Source organism: Fundulus heteroclitus, chromosome 23 (assembly GCF_011125445.2).
Source record: "Fundulus heteroclitus isolate FHET01 chromosome 23, MU-UCD_Fhet_4.1, whole genome shotgun sequence".
Classification (NCBI taxonomy): Eukaryota; Metazoa; Chordata; class Actinopteri; order Cyprinodontiformes; family Fundulidae; genus Fundulus; species Fundulus heteroclitus.
This window is the reverse complement of record NC_046383.1, coordinates 27667410-27681952: the sequence shown is the minus strand read 5'-3', so window position 1 is coordinate 27681952 and position 14543 is coordinate 27667410. Positions and strand designations below refer to the sequence as shown.

At 43.5% G+C, this 14543-nt stretch overlaps 1 protein-coding gene across 2 annotated transcripts in view; it reads right to left on the bottom strand.

Moving 5' to 3' along the window:
• ppp2r2ba (protein phosphatase 2, regulatory subunit B, beta a) overlaps positions 1-14543 on the bottom strand; it is a 59967-nt gene that overhangs the window by 23450 nt on the left and 21974 nt on the right. Inside the window, exon 1 of one of the 2 annotated variants that reach the window (XM_012870496.3) lies at positions 1812-2660. The exons of the other annotated variant lie outside the window; for it this stretch is intronic. Coding sequence (XP_012725950.1) covers positions 1812-1881 — 70 coding nt within the window. The 5' untranslated portion in view covers positions 1882-2660. Of the gene's footprint in view, positions 1-1811; positions 2661-14543 lie in introns of those variants that run through there. 2 annotated transcript variants of the gene reach the window in all.

Sequence of the window (14543 nt, the reverse complement as noted above, 5' to 3'; positions counted from 1 at the left end):
CCGCTGAGGCGTGGGATTGGTGCTAGACGAGGGTCAGCGTGAGTGACATCATTAAAATGTCCTGCTGTCGTGGGTGACGACGGCCTGAGGCAAGGCCCAATGGGCTCTCCACCACCACGGTGCATCAAGGACTACTGTGTGTGGTCTGATCAGACCAGGCCTGACGAAGTACGTGCACTTTGGAGAATTTATGAGGACAGCCAGTAGACCCCCCCCCGCCCCCAACACGTGCCGGTGCAGTGATCTTTGGCTTCCCGAACTGACTTCATAGCACTTAGAAGACGCAGACACACAGATCCGGGCACATACACGTACTCGTGATACATAAAGTGTGACAATCGGTCGTAAATTACAGCCGTAAAAAAAATAAATAAAAAATAACAAAAGTACACGCGCATGCGAAAGGCCCAGATGGGCCTCAGACTAGACAGACCTTCCCTTCAAGGAGACTCCTTTTACAATCTGTGCAACCCTCATCTCTGCTGCCTTTATCTAACGCGTGCACGACACGCTGAAAAATAGCGAGACGGAGCAGAGGAGAAGATTCCCCTCCCGTTTTTTTTTTCTCCTCGCTTTTTTCATCCCAGCTCAGACATCAAACAAAGATATCCATCACTCCCACCCCCACTTCGCCTCCTCTCGCTGTGAACCAGCGTCTGTGTTTAGCAGTGACAGGGAATCGTCTAATAAGTGCCAAAGCTGAGCAAACGATGGGGCTCCCCCCCCCCACCCCACCCCCATGCATTCGAAAAAAAGCTGTCAAAAAGAAACAGTATATAAAAAAAAGGAAGAGCATCTAAGAATGTTAGAGCTTTTTGCCTTTTTCAGGCTCTGACTTTGTCTGCCGTGTGGCCCCCAGCAGCACCTGTTACCTGTGCTCGGGGGGCCTCTGACCCACCCTGCAGCCAAGCATGTGCTCGGAAATCCAGCTTTACTGTAGGATGCTGGTCTGCAGGTCCATTTGCATAAAACTCTCATTGGATTCAGTTATATTTTTGGACTAAAACCGCTTTCCAGTGCCGACGTTCCAGGGAATAAAGATGTAAAAATGAGTCTGGTGCCAAAATGATTATGCTGTATATAACATAGCAGACATGATATGCTAATGTTCAGCTTCCAGGGGTTCGAGGCGTGATGCATTTCGAGACAGGATGATGGTGTCAGCTAAAATCCCTGAACCCTCCATGCTTTATTCGTCATTATTTGTGCCATTGGTTTGAAAATGAAAGAATTTATGAGCAGTTGGCAGCATTTATAATCACAGGAAGCAGCTTTTGTTTGCCCCTGTAGAATATCGCCCTGTGCTGCCTATATGTCTCCAGGAGAGATCTATAAAGAGACACACATTTCGTTGCGTTTACCTTCCCCATAATTAGGGCACTTTCTCTGTAACCAATCTCAACAAGTGAGTGAGGAAAGCCCCCCCATTTTTTTTTTTTTTTTTATTTGCCCTGCCCTGTTATTTAAACAGCATTACGTCCAGATTACAGGAGCGGCAGGACGGTCTGATTTAATCCCCTGTTGCCGAATATGTCCTAATTCCTCTGGTCATTCTAAAATAGCAGGTGCGATCGGAAGCCGCCTCCTCACGCCCAGGCAAGATGGGTCTTTATGTAACCAGAATTTCCCATTCATTCTCTCCCCAGCAGCTTAAACCGAGGCGAATAAACGCGCCAACAGATCCAAATAACGCCTTTGCAGAATTCCCACCAAGCACATTTGGCGTGGATTCCAACGCCGTGTTTTTTTTTTTTTTTTTTTTTTTTTTTTTGATCTGGTTTGACTGTTAATTCAAACTGTCTCCAGTTTACCTTCGGTTGCATAGTTATGGTCGCGGAGGAAGCTGTTGTTGATTTTCCGGGTGTCACTCTCCTCCTCCATTGATCAATCGGCTGGTTCCAGATCCTGATAGCGGCAGAGCTGCGCCCATCCTGCCCGGTACCGTCAGCAGGCGAGCCGAGGGACCAGCGGGGGGGCTGTCATCGTGGCTCCCGGTTTCCCCCCTCGGCGTGCGAACGAGATCAAACGCGCTACCTGCGAGGATCGGGTGCGCGATCTGTGTAGGATGTTCGGGGCCGGTCCTGCCCACGCCTCGGAAACCACAATCCAGAGAGCGCGTCGACGCCGGTTAGAGGTTCAACAGCCTAATTGTTATCCCTGCGCATTTGGTCCTCTGCTTGAGGGATCCAGGGAAACGATGGTGAAACAGTGACTGATCGTCACCACATTACAGGCGGAGGTGGTAGAGAGAGAGAGAGCGAGAGAGGGGGGGAAAAAACGAGAGAAATGTTGCGTCTTCTTCAAGGTTGAACCCGCAGCGGCAGCTCCGTAAATCTCTTCTGGAGGATTTGAGTTTAGAATAAGATTCCCCCCCTCCTCCTCCTCCTCCTCCCTGTGCCAGCGGGGCGGGTAGGATTATGCGTCAACGAGCTCGCTCCGGTGCCTCGGCTGCTCCGCGCCAGACTCTCCAGAGTTACATCCCGGATCACGCAGGGTTCCCCCGGCTGTCTCTCTCCTTTTTTTTCCCTCTCTCTCTCTCTCTCTGTCATTTATTCATCGGAAAGCGGACCTGCGCACAGCCCAGCTGACTCACTGTGGCGTTTAGCGCAGAGATGGACTGTAGCTGTTGCTGCTGCTGCTGCGTTTACAGCAGATAAGGGGCCCCTCCCTGCTGCCTGATGCCTGGCTTAAAAAAAAAAAAAAAAAACACCAGCAGCCGCCTGCATCTGAAAAAAAAAAACGACTTTAAAACTCTTCCACTGGCTGCCTGATGATGACAGTTCTGAACCGAGGGAGGAAAAAGCCTGGCAGACCTATCAGCCTCCCCCCCATCACGCTGCTGCTGCTGCTGCTGCTGCTGTTACTGCATAGGAATCCTTTCATTGTTAAAGCAGATTGAGCGGTGAACCCTGCTTTGCATCTGGAGCCATCCCTAACAGCAGGCTACTCATGCAGGGAGGGACAGGCAGGAGAATTCAGAGCACTGATATGGCCAGATGGCGTGGAGTTCAGCCTCAGAGAAATCAGGGCAGAGCTGGACACAAAGTAGAGGTCTCCGCAGAAATATTACATATATATATATATATATATATATATATATATATATATATATATATATATATATATATATATATATATATATATATACATACATATACATATATATACATATATATACATATACATATATATATATATATATATATATATATATATATACATACATATATACATATATATACATATACATATATATATATATATATATACATATATATACACATATATATACATATATATACATATACATATACATATATATATATATATATATATATACATATATATATATATAATATATATATATATATATATATATATTCTGAATGCTTTGATCTGAAGCAAACCTCTGCCACCATCCCAAGTCTTTTGCAGCCTCTAAGAGGTTTTCTACCCACTAACTCTGGCCAACTACCCTGCCCCTGCCGAACAACAGTGTTCCCACAGCATTATGATTTTCAGGGTTAATTTTTACATAACATATAGTGTTTTTTATAATACCCTCTTAAGATATGTATATATATACCACTCACCGGCCACTTTATTAGGTACACCGTGCTAGTAAAGTGCTACCGGGTTGGACCCCCTTTTGCCTTCAGAACTGTCTTAATCCTTCGTGGCCTACATCCAACAAGGTACTGGAAACATTCCTCAGAGAGTTTGGTCCATATTGACATGATAGCGTCAGAACCCTAGAGATGGCTGTACGTGAAAATGCCGGTAGATCAGCAGTTTCTGAAATACTCAGACCAGCCCGTCTGGTACCAACGACCATGCCACGATCAAAGTCACTTAAATAACGTTCCATCCCTTCTCTGATGCTCGGTTTGAACTACATGCCTAAATGCATTGAGTTGCTGCCATGTGATTGGCTGGTGACTATATATATATATATATATATATATATATATATATATATATATATATATATATATATATATATAGATAGATAGATAGATAGATAGATAGATAGATAGATAGATAGATATAGTCACAGTCACTTAGTGGGGAGTGGTGGCCTAGTACAGTACGGTGAGAGCAGGGTGCTTGCACCCTTGGAAGGCTTCCCTGGGTTCAAATCCCACAGACTTTAACTCTTGGTCCCTTAATAAGACCCTTAGCCCCCAGAATGCGCCCTGGGTGCCGCACAGTGGCCGCCCACTGCTCCCTGGGATGGCTTTTGTGCAGAGGACAAATTTCATTGGAATATGTACAAAAACAATGCAATGACAAATAACGATGATAACAGCTATGAAGAGGAAGAGAGCCAAAAATAAGAAGCTAAAAAATACCCAGACGCTGACTAATAAGATCAGCAAGGTCGCCTTCTGCTCCTCTTTTTGGAAAGATCTCATTTTCATGCTGAGTTTAATAACAGAGCACACATCGAGCCTCCTTGGTCAACCCTTAATCTTCTGATGAGCGTGTGTGTGTGTGTGTGTGTGTGTGTGTGTGTGTCCTCAGTGAGTTGCGCATCCTCGCCTTTATCTACTCACTTTACGCTAAATCTCTGTTTCCACAAAGGGACTGGGTATCTTCCTTGCACAGCGAAGCGGCAGCAGCAATCAAGAGATTGTGGGGCCTTCTCTGCTAAATGCATTAACGGTCTAATCCGCGGGAACCATTTGCACATGCAGTCCTCAGCTCCTCTCCTAATGAGAAACTGGCTGTGAAGGTGGCGGCCTGCTCACAGGGGAAAAAAACAAGGACTTCCTACACATGCTATTTTACACTCCATCACCCTCGTACCTCCATCTCCATCTCTGAATACATTACAGGCATTATCCATGGGAAGGGGGGTAGGGGGGGGTGGAGTAATGAAGGTCGTAGGCCACCGATTCACGTGTTTCTGTATTTACACTCCCGTGCTTCTCTAATGAAAACTGCGGAGAAACGCTGCCATCCTTGACCCTCTTAGCTCTAACCGAGTGGCCAGCGCAGATTCCCCATCTCTATCAATATTTAAAGAGGATTTACGGGGACAAAAGAAACACACAAAGACTAAGTTACAGCTGAGCGGAGCGAATGGAACTGAGAGTGAAACAATGCATTTATCAGAGTGAAGCCACGCGGATGAGAGGTTTCGGTTCTTGCATGATTTGTCGGGGCGGGATGAAGAAGGGATGTACAACAAGGAGTAGCAGCCCGCATGAGTTATAAAGGCTTAACGACAAAAATGCTGCTGGGAGCCTCTGCTAAGAGGCTACCTCATCAGTATCACCGTCATTTCTTTGTCCATATGTGCACACCCCAAATTTTCAAAATACCAAATGACACGACTTCCCAACTGGTAAGAGGTCGGCTTACGCACTCGCACAGTTGCATTCACAGCTCTTCAACACTTTGCACATTTAGCACAACATGTCAATGTATTTTATTAGGATTTTGCATAATAGACCAACACGAAGCAGCAAGTGATTGTAAGGCCTGTGTGTTAGGCCCTACAAATCACTTCAACCAACGCGTGTTACGTTCGTTAAAGTGATTTTGTTACTTTTACTCTTGCCGTTTCTTTAGAGCTAACTTTAGATTAGATGAGCTTGTTTTTTGTCACTAGCATATACTTTGTGTGGCTCTGTCTGTGTCTTTGCCACTGTCATGCCCAAATTTGCCCAATCTGGGACAATGAAGGGATTTCTTATATCATACCATGAAGCACCATCCACTCAGTTATCTGACAGTAGAAAACTATTGAAGAGCATAGCCGCCCGCCTAAACTCACGGGACAAGCAAGGAGACCATTAATCCCAGAAGTAGCCAAAAGCAACTCCGAAGGCCCCTGTAGAAGGCCCCAGTAAAAATGGAACGAACCGTCAACACAATTAACAGTTTAGTACTTAAAAATCGGGCTTTTATGGAAGGGTAGCCAGAAGAAAGCCATTGTTGAAAGAACGGTATTAGAAGTCTTGTTTAGCAGTTCGCCGAACATTACGTGCAGCAGAAAACCAACTCTGCACACCACTTTGACCACATCGTCCACACAGTGCAAGGTAGTGGAGGTTTGCATCATGCTGCGGGGATGCATTCCCTCTCCAAAGAGAGAGTGGCCGGTCCAAGTTGATGGGAGGATGGAAGGAGCTAGAAGCAGGAAGAAAGCCTGCTAGGGGCCCGCAGAAGACAGGGACAGAGGTCCACCTTCCATTTGGATGATGGCCATAAAAATACAGCCAGAGCTACAACTGAATGGTTTCATGTCAAAGCAGAGCCATGTATCAGAATGGCCGAGTCAACATCCAGACTTAACTCCGACTGAGAATGTGAGGCAAACCTAAAAATAGCCGCTCATAAAAGCTCCTCATCAAATCTGACTGAGCATAAGCTGTCCTGCGAATAGAATGGCTGAGCAAGGTCTCCAGACCCACAGAGCCGGTAGGGGATTTTGTTTGTCTATCACCTGAAATAATAATAAAAAAAAACAAGCACGATGGAATTTTTATCTGATATGAACGGAAAAACCGGGAGAGTTCAAGGCATAGGAATACTTTACCGGAGCACTGCATTTATTCTGACAAGAGTTCAATCCAAGCGTCTCATTTTCTGATTTATCTAAAAGAAAAACATCAACTCTAAACCGCCCAGCAAGCTGTTTTACTTTGTTACACTACTCTTCTCGCTCATTACACCCCATCCACCACTGCTGGGTAGGAAACCCGCGACAGCGCATCTACAGCCCCGTCTGTAGATGCGCTGTAGATTTCCTGTAGATTTCCTGTAGATTTCCTGCAAAGTCTGGTGCACCAGACTTTGCAGGAAATGCTCGGGGGGGGGCAACAGAATTGGAGAGCGTGTCCTCAATTCCCCTCGACCATTTGGACATAGTGGTTTAAATTAGGCTCGTGCAGCACCGAACATAGGGACACAGTCACACGGCAATGATATTTTAGTCATGCCCAATTGGTTTCTCTGATGTGTGGTAATTGCTTGACCTGTGGGGGGGGGATGCAGGTGTGGGGGAGGATACAAGCAGTAAAGACGCAGCCTGCATACCAAGCAACACATGCAAGTTCACAGGGAGCACAGCTCTTCCAGCGGCCGTGCAACACAACAGTGCTTCCATACGTTCGCCGCAGCAACCTCATCTCTCATGGCTGCGGTCGATCGCGCATCGACCGCATGATGATGTTCGGCTTAAATGGGTAAAGATATTGACTGTTCCGTCCTTTTAGTCCAACAAATTCAAGATTATGGCAAATCACCTAAAACATAATTAAAGTTATATAAGTCATGCTTTAAATTCAATGAAGGGTGAATAATGAAACAACAGATGAAAAAAAAAAGCTTTGTTCTGTAGGCTTGATCATTATTTAGGGTTACCAGGAGATCTCAGAGTATTAGAAAACTAAAATAGTTCTCATCAAAGTCTTTCTTAAGGATACCTCGTATATTATTATTATTATTATTATTATTATTATTATTATTATTATTATTATTATTAACCCTGCAAAAGGATAAATTGGATTTGGATAATAGCCTAAATAAAACAAAGTAGGGGGTAACATAATCCATCCATCCTTCTTCTATACTTCTTCTATACTGGCTTCTTCTATTAAGCTTGTAGGGTCGTGGGGTGTTGGTGCCTATCTCTGGAAGTCACGAGAGGCATGGTACACCCCAGGACAGGTTGCTAGCCCATCACAGAAGCACAGAAGTATTAAGCAAACAGCATGCAATTAAATTTAGACACATATACGGTAAACTTTGCCCATTTTTAACAATAACTTGTCCCCAGAAGTCATGCCATATTTTACTAGGAAGAAAAACAAAATGATATGCAATAGTATAACAAAAGGTGTTTCTGAAGAGGATTACCAACTATAGCTTTAAGAAAAAGCTGTAGTTGGTAATCCTCTTCAGAAACACCTTTTGTTATACTGTGTAAAATCGTCATTCCATCCTGAAAGTAGTTAATACATTACTGTATGTCTTAAGAAAGAAATAATTCTCTATGGAAGCGGCAAGCCTGTAAAAACTCTAACCAATCTTTGCCATTCAGTCCGAAGGGCATAAACTTGTCAAAGTTTTGCTCCTACTCTCACCCATAGACATTATATAATCATTCCCCTCTGTCCCTCAAGTTCTGGGGGTATCGCCGTATCTCTTTGTTGTCCCACATGCCAATCATTCTGACACGCTCACGTAACGCCAACATCTGTGCTCGTTCCTTGTTAGTTTCTGCTTCCTGGGTGCGCACTTCTAGAATTTATGTATCTGGTCATTGTAGCTCTTCTGCTCTCACCGTATACTTTGAACATGGCTGAGATTCACATAAAAGTAAACGTTGGTTTATGGTTAGTATCCTACCACAGGGCTATTCAACTGGCGGCCATGAACTGCTTATTTATTAAGAACAAATAAATAAATTGTCTAATCCACCTCAGATGGTCAATAATGCTTTACATTTCAGTTGTTGCTCAATAGAGTTTTGTCACTAAGCAGATTTGTTAACATGAATGCAGAACATACAGGGGGTGTCACTAAACAGAACAGACACATGGTGCAGAACTGTCTCTATCTAACGCCGCTCCTCCAGCACCCCTACACCAGTGAACGGATAGAAACAGGAAGGTTAAAATGAAAACCCCGTGTTTTGGCTGAAAGGACATGAGGTTCATGCATTATCCTTTAATTTTTGTGCTTATTGTCAAAAACATGTAAAGTGGACAAAAATTAATACGTATTTTCTTATCTTCCTTTTTCAGTTTTGTATTTAAAAAAATGAAAGCATTTTCAACACTTGACGTCTTTCTTCGAATTACACATTTGGGTTGCGTTAATTATGATTTGCTGTAAAATACTATTTAAAAGGCAACAGATCATTATAATGCTTTTTTTTATATAGTGGCTTTATTTGCTGGATGTCCAGCCGCTGAGCTGATGGCCGTCCAACTGTGGCCCCCTAAGCAATTTAGTGAAATAGCCCTGTCCTACTACACCTTAATGGAAAATCCGAGGTGCACAAGCCTGCATGGGCTGCAGCAACAGTATTTAGCACTCAGAATAGGAAAATATAACGATTGTTGAATCTGTTCTGGGAATATCTACAGCCTTGCAGAAGACTCTATATAAGTTGCACACAAAAGATATTGAAAAAAAAACATTCAGTATTTTGAAAGAGACTGTTTTAGAAATTATACATGACAAAATGGTAACATTTTAAGATTATAAATAAAGCTGCTATTAGAAATCTCTGCTGTAAAGCCTATCTCCTTTCTGAGTCAATCTGATTTGACACTTCTGAGTGAGGCGATCTATATCAGAAGCACCAGCTAAGCTGCGGCGCTGCTGTGGTCCTGATTTCTCCTCCCCGTCCCTAGTTTTAGGGTGTCTCTGTGTTATCAAACAAATCACAATGATAATCATTAAGCAGCTTAAGATTCTCCCTCCAAACCTTTATTGTCTTTCATTAGCCAGGCATCCCACCCTGGCATTAGGAGCAGCTAAACACTTGGGGGGGGTAATAGGATTGCCCCGGCAGTCCATCTGTCACGGGCTAAAGAGCTGCAAACCTCCGAGAAGCGCCACCCATTCCCTGCACACACCTTCTCAGCCTGCCCTTTTCTCTGCGCTTTCCCCCTGGAGATATTTATTCAGTCTTAAATCATAACCCTCTGTGCAAGTAAGTCACATCCATTCCAGTGTGTAAATGCCAGAAAGAGTGAGTAAAGCGGAATAACAAATACCCACTTCACTTAAAGTTTATACCCTTCTGGCCTTTATAAAACTATAAAACAGCGCTTCTGTTCCGTTAATAGAGTACAAATGGAGATGCATGGCAGTAGGTGTATGAAAGGAGCGCGAGGGAGAGAGTGGGGGAGGGATTCAGAGTGAGCGCAGCGGGCCAGGGATATGGAAGAGGAGAAAGATAAAAAAGATGGATTCATAGTTTTGGTAAAGGGTATTAAATCAAGCCCAGAGGCTGTCTTTAAATCAGCAGGCTTTACTCTTGGTGTCATTCCAATTACATCAGGATGAGAATAATGCTCCATTGCTCTGAGACTTCGGACCAGCAGGATTGGAAACCCCCCCACCACCACCACCAACACTACCCCCTGACTCTCCTCCACCCTGTACCCTCCCCCTCGACTCTCCCTGCTTCCCTTGATAATAAACTAATTGAAAAGAAATGTGTGTACGCTGATTAGCTCGGGACAGAGGTTTGTGGATGAAAACTAACCAACTGTAACAACTCGGTTCACAGCTGCATGGCTCTTTCATTTGTCCGCTTTGCGGAGTAAACAGATGCATATGTGAAACATATGGAAGCCTGCATCGAGTGCGCACCCACAGGAACACATGCATGTTGCATCACAGTGATGCAAGCAACAAAGCACTGCCACTTGAAAAGTAAAATAAGCATACCGACACCTCCCCCCCCCCATACACACACACTCACTCAAACACCACAAACACACAATGCCGACCACAATTTGTTTAGTGAACACACAGTGTAGTCTTGCTGAGAGGAAATGATGACACTTAACAGAAAATCGTTGCATTGTGCCTGCTCTGGTTGCTAGGAAACAGCAATTGAACTGCCATTGCAGCGCAGCACAACAGCTGCCCACGTAATTGGACAATTAAGATCTTACAACGCCATCATTTTAGCTCATATCCATCTCAATAAAAAAAGGTTTGAGCGCATCCCAACACATTTTCTACCAGTTGGGTTAATGGCTCGAACATGTTCAGAGGAAAGCCGGATTTCATTACTGAAATGATTAGTGGCGCACTGAAAGGAAGCGACAAGGAGGGCTAAACGGCAAAAGCAAAAGTACCATTTGCATGGCCCGGGAAGCTTGCACTGACGCTGTTTGTGTTGCTAAGAGTGCTATATTTATCCTCCGATACTTTCCTTTACGCAGCCAGATGAAAGACCAGCCGGTTGAAAGTAGGTTAAGCAGGTTAGTGAGTGACTGCAACTCCGCCCTCCCCATGCATAACCAGGGATCCGTGCGCAGCTTATGTTCAGCACCGCGGACAGCTCTGTACAATGCAGGCGCCAAGGCTGTAAACAAGACGCGCGCTAAAATGAAAGTCCAAAACAGTATCTGCATATAGTGCCTTGGAAAAATATTCCCGCCCTGTGAACATTTCCACGTCGTTTTTCATGGTTTCATGTTATAGTTCAACACGAAGCAACACATAATTGAGAAGTGAAAGGAAATGGACACATGGCTTTCAGATTTTCTTTACAACTTAAGTTCCGAAAGCTGTGGCGGGCATTTGTTTTACCCCCACTTTACTACGTCGCCTCTAAGTGAAAACTCAGCTGTTCTGTGAAGCCTTTTTTTTTTTTTGGTTCTAGTCAATAAACAGCATTAAAAAAACAAGGAACGATATAGACAGATGAAAAATATAGCAATAGACAAGTTCAAAGCAGCTTTAGGGCTATTCAACAATTATCCAGACAGTGAAAACATCATAGAGCAGTGTTCAACCCAACACTTTTAAATGGATAGAAAATGTCAGGACTGCAAAACATTAGTGAACAGATAGCATCATTAAAACCAAGGACTAGACCAATGGTATCGTTGCAGAGATCCACATCTCAGGTAGAATGATGTGTTGACAGAAAACTATTTGCGATGCCCTCCATGAATTTATAATTTTGTAAAGCAGGCGCTCTGGCCAGATTAGACCAAAACTAAACGATCTGGCCTACAAGCAATACACTTATATGTGAAAGAAAGCCAACTCTCCACACCACCCTGAACACACCATTCCCTCTGTAAAACATGAAGGCAGCATCATGCTGTTGGGAGTAGTTTTCTTCAATAGTGACAGGGAAGTTGCTGTAATAAAGAGTATTTTCTTAATTTTGTTTCTCTTTCCCCTCATACCCTGAGATGTACAAGAGACCAAAATGCTATGTCTGGTGAAAAAACAACAACAAAGCAAAACAAAAACTAATCAGCCCTATCCCTACAATGGAAAATGGTGGTGGCAGCATAATGCTGAGGCCATGCTTTTTTTCTTTTACAGGGATGTGGAAGCTGGTCAGAGTTGATGGGAGCAGGCGGGGAGATACATAGAGGCTAATCCTGGAAGAAAACCTGTTGGATGATGAAAAAGTATTGAGACTGCAGAGGTTCACCTTCCAGCAGGTTAGCGACATATTGCAGCGGACCAACACGTAGCGAAAGCTACACTGGAATTGTTTACACCGAAACATGTTCATGCGCTAGAATGACTCAGTCAAAGTCCGTGTTCATCTTTGGCTAGACTTGAAAACTGACGCACACAGATGATCTCCAGCTAATCCTGATCTAACCTGGAAAGCAGAATTGGCAACAATTTCCGTGTCTAGATGTTGGAAGCTGGTGGAGACTTACCCTGAAACACTCGCAGTTGTAACTGCAGAAAAAAAACAAGGATAGCTCTACAAAGTCTTGTCTCAGGGGCGCTGAATAAAAAGGCAAACCACATCTCTTGAATTGTATTTGTAATACTTGTTAAAAACTATGTATCATTTTGCATTTGGGCCACTCTGTGCAGGCATTTTCTCAAAAACCCAATAAACTGTAATATATGGTTGTAATGAACCAGAATATAAGAAGCTTAGGGAATAGTAAGGAACTGTAATACGTATCAGATGTAATCCCTTTTGCCAAATCTAATTCAGAAATAAAAAGAAAAGAATACTTCAGACAATTTCATACACAAACCACCAAGATTCTCCAGTATGGTTAATGTCTTTCTGAACACAAACTACAGCAGTAAAGAGTACAAACGTATTTTATACAAGGCCTATGTGGACAACGAGTGTGCAATCAACAAGAGCTAAAATCACTGATCAGAACAGCAGTGGTGTAGAAACAACCTGACCCCCTCTTCTGAGCGGGCTCCCTCCCCCTTTTTGTTCACTACAGCTTGCCAGCAAGGTTTCCCTGCAGCCATTGAGTCATGTTCCAACCAGCCCCATGTGACAAAGGAACATGTTCCCGGTGCACCCCGGCTCAGGAGCCACCCCCTCCTCCAGAAACACGAGCATACACACCCCCAGACACACATAAAGAGCAGCTCTATCCCAATAGCGCAGTCTATCACCGACAAAGAGAAAACACATGCACCAGTGTCACACATATAGGCCGTAATCTCCAGGAAAATCCCATTTGGCAGAGCAGCTGCCAGCGTGGATCACGGATAGGCTGTAGTTGTGGTGCCCACGGGGTGGCAAGCTGTCCGTCCACACTTCTCCGTCCACTAAAGGCAAACAAACACAGGCGTGAAAGGGCGTGCTCAAAACGGGAACGGCCCCTCCGACAGGGATGATAAACTCTTCCCACTTTAATAGAAGCACGTCAATGATTGCCATGGGCCAGTTTCTCATTTACAACAGGGCTTGATTTTTATTGCTCCAATATATCGATCTGTTACGAGGAGGTCTGCGCTGTAACGCAGCCTCAGGGATCGGGACGTTTCTGATGTAGCGGGTGGGAAGACCGACTGGTCCATCCATCTGTGTGTTCATCATTCTGGCTTACTGTCCAGCTTGCTTGCTTGCTTCCTTCCTTGCTTCCTTCCTTCCTTCCTTCCTTAGATCAGACAGACTTTGCTGTGAAACAAGCGAACGGCTTCAGCAGTGAAGAGATAATCTCAGAGCACCACCACCTGGCTAAAAATAACAATTACACTGCTAAACCTTTATGGCAGGGATCACCAACCTTTTGAACTAGAAGACGTTAACTTAATGTAATATAAACATGTTTTTAATGTTTTTGTCATTTTAAATCTATGTAAATACAACTATGATTAAAAAGGAAGAGCAACTGAATAAAATAACATTTTAGATGCAGCTCACTGGTGGGTAGTGCTATTTTTTGAGCAGGCTTAAGAGCACCACATATGATCCTAGGGGGCCACCTGGCGCCCGCGCACACCATGTTTGTGACCCATGTTTTATGGTGAATAAAATAACATGAATAAATTTTAGAGAACACCAAAAAGCACCAAAAACCTCAAGAATACTCTATTATTTACTAATTATCAACGCAGTTTTGCGTTATACACCTTTGTTTTAATATAAAAGGCAAGTGTCTAAAAGTTAAATAGCACTTATCAGACCAGCCAATGAGAAATGTAATGTGCCAATTACGTAATTTCATTCATTGAAAGATTAGAAAGAGAAGCCACAGCTCCTGATGAAAAAGTTAGACATGTTCCTTTAGAAAAACATTAGTCTTGTACAAAAGATAACAATCTAAAAAAAAGAAAAAGAAAAAAAAAATCAGTGAAATCATCTGTGACCCAAACCACAGTAGGACCGATCGGTAAGAAATCTGATGGGCTTGAGTTTAATCGTATACTTAGATTATTCCGATGCTCTGAAGGTGCTTAATAAAAAAAAAAAACATCAGAAGCAAAGCCTCTTTTGTCAAATATGGTCGCTAAACCATAAAGTTAAGAAGTGCTCAAATCCGTAGGATTTCAGGTTTTTATTTAGGATGGAGATGGGAACAATAAAATACTGTAACCTTTGTATA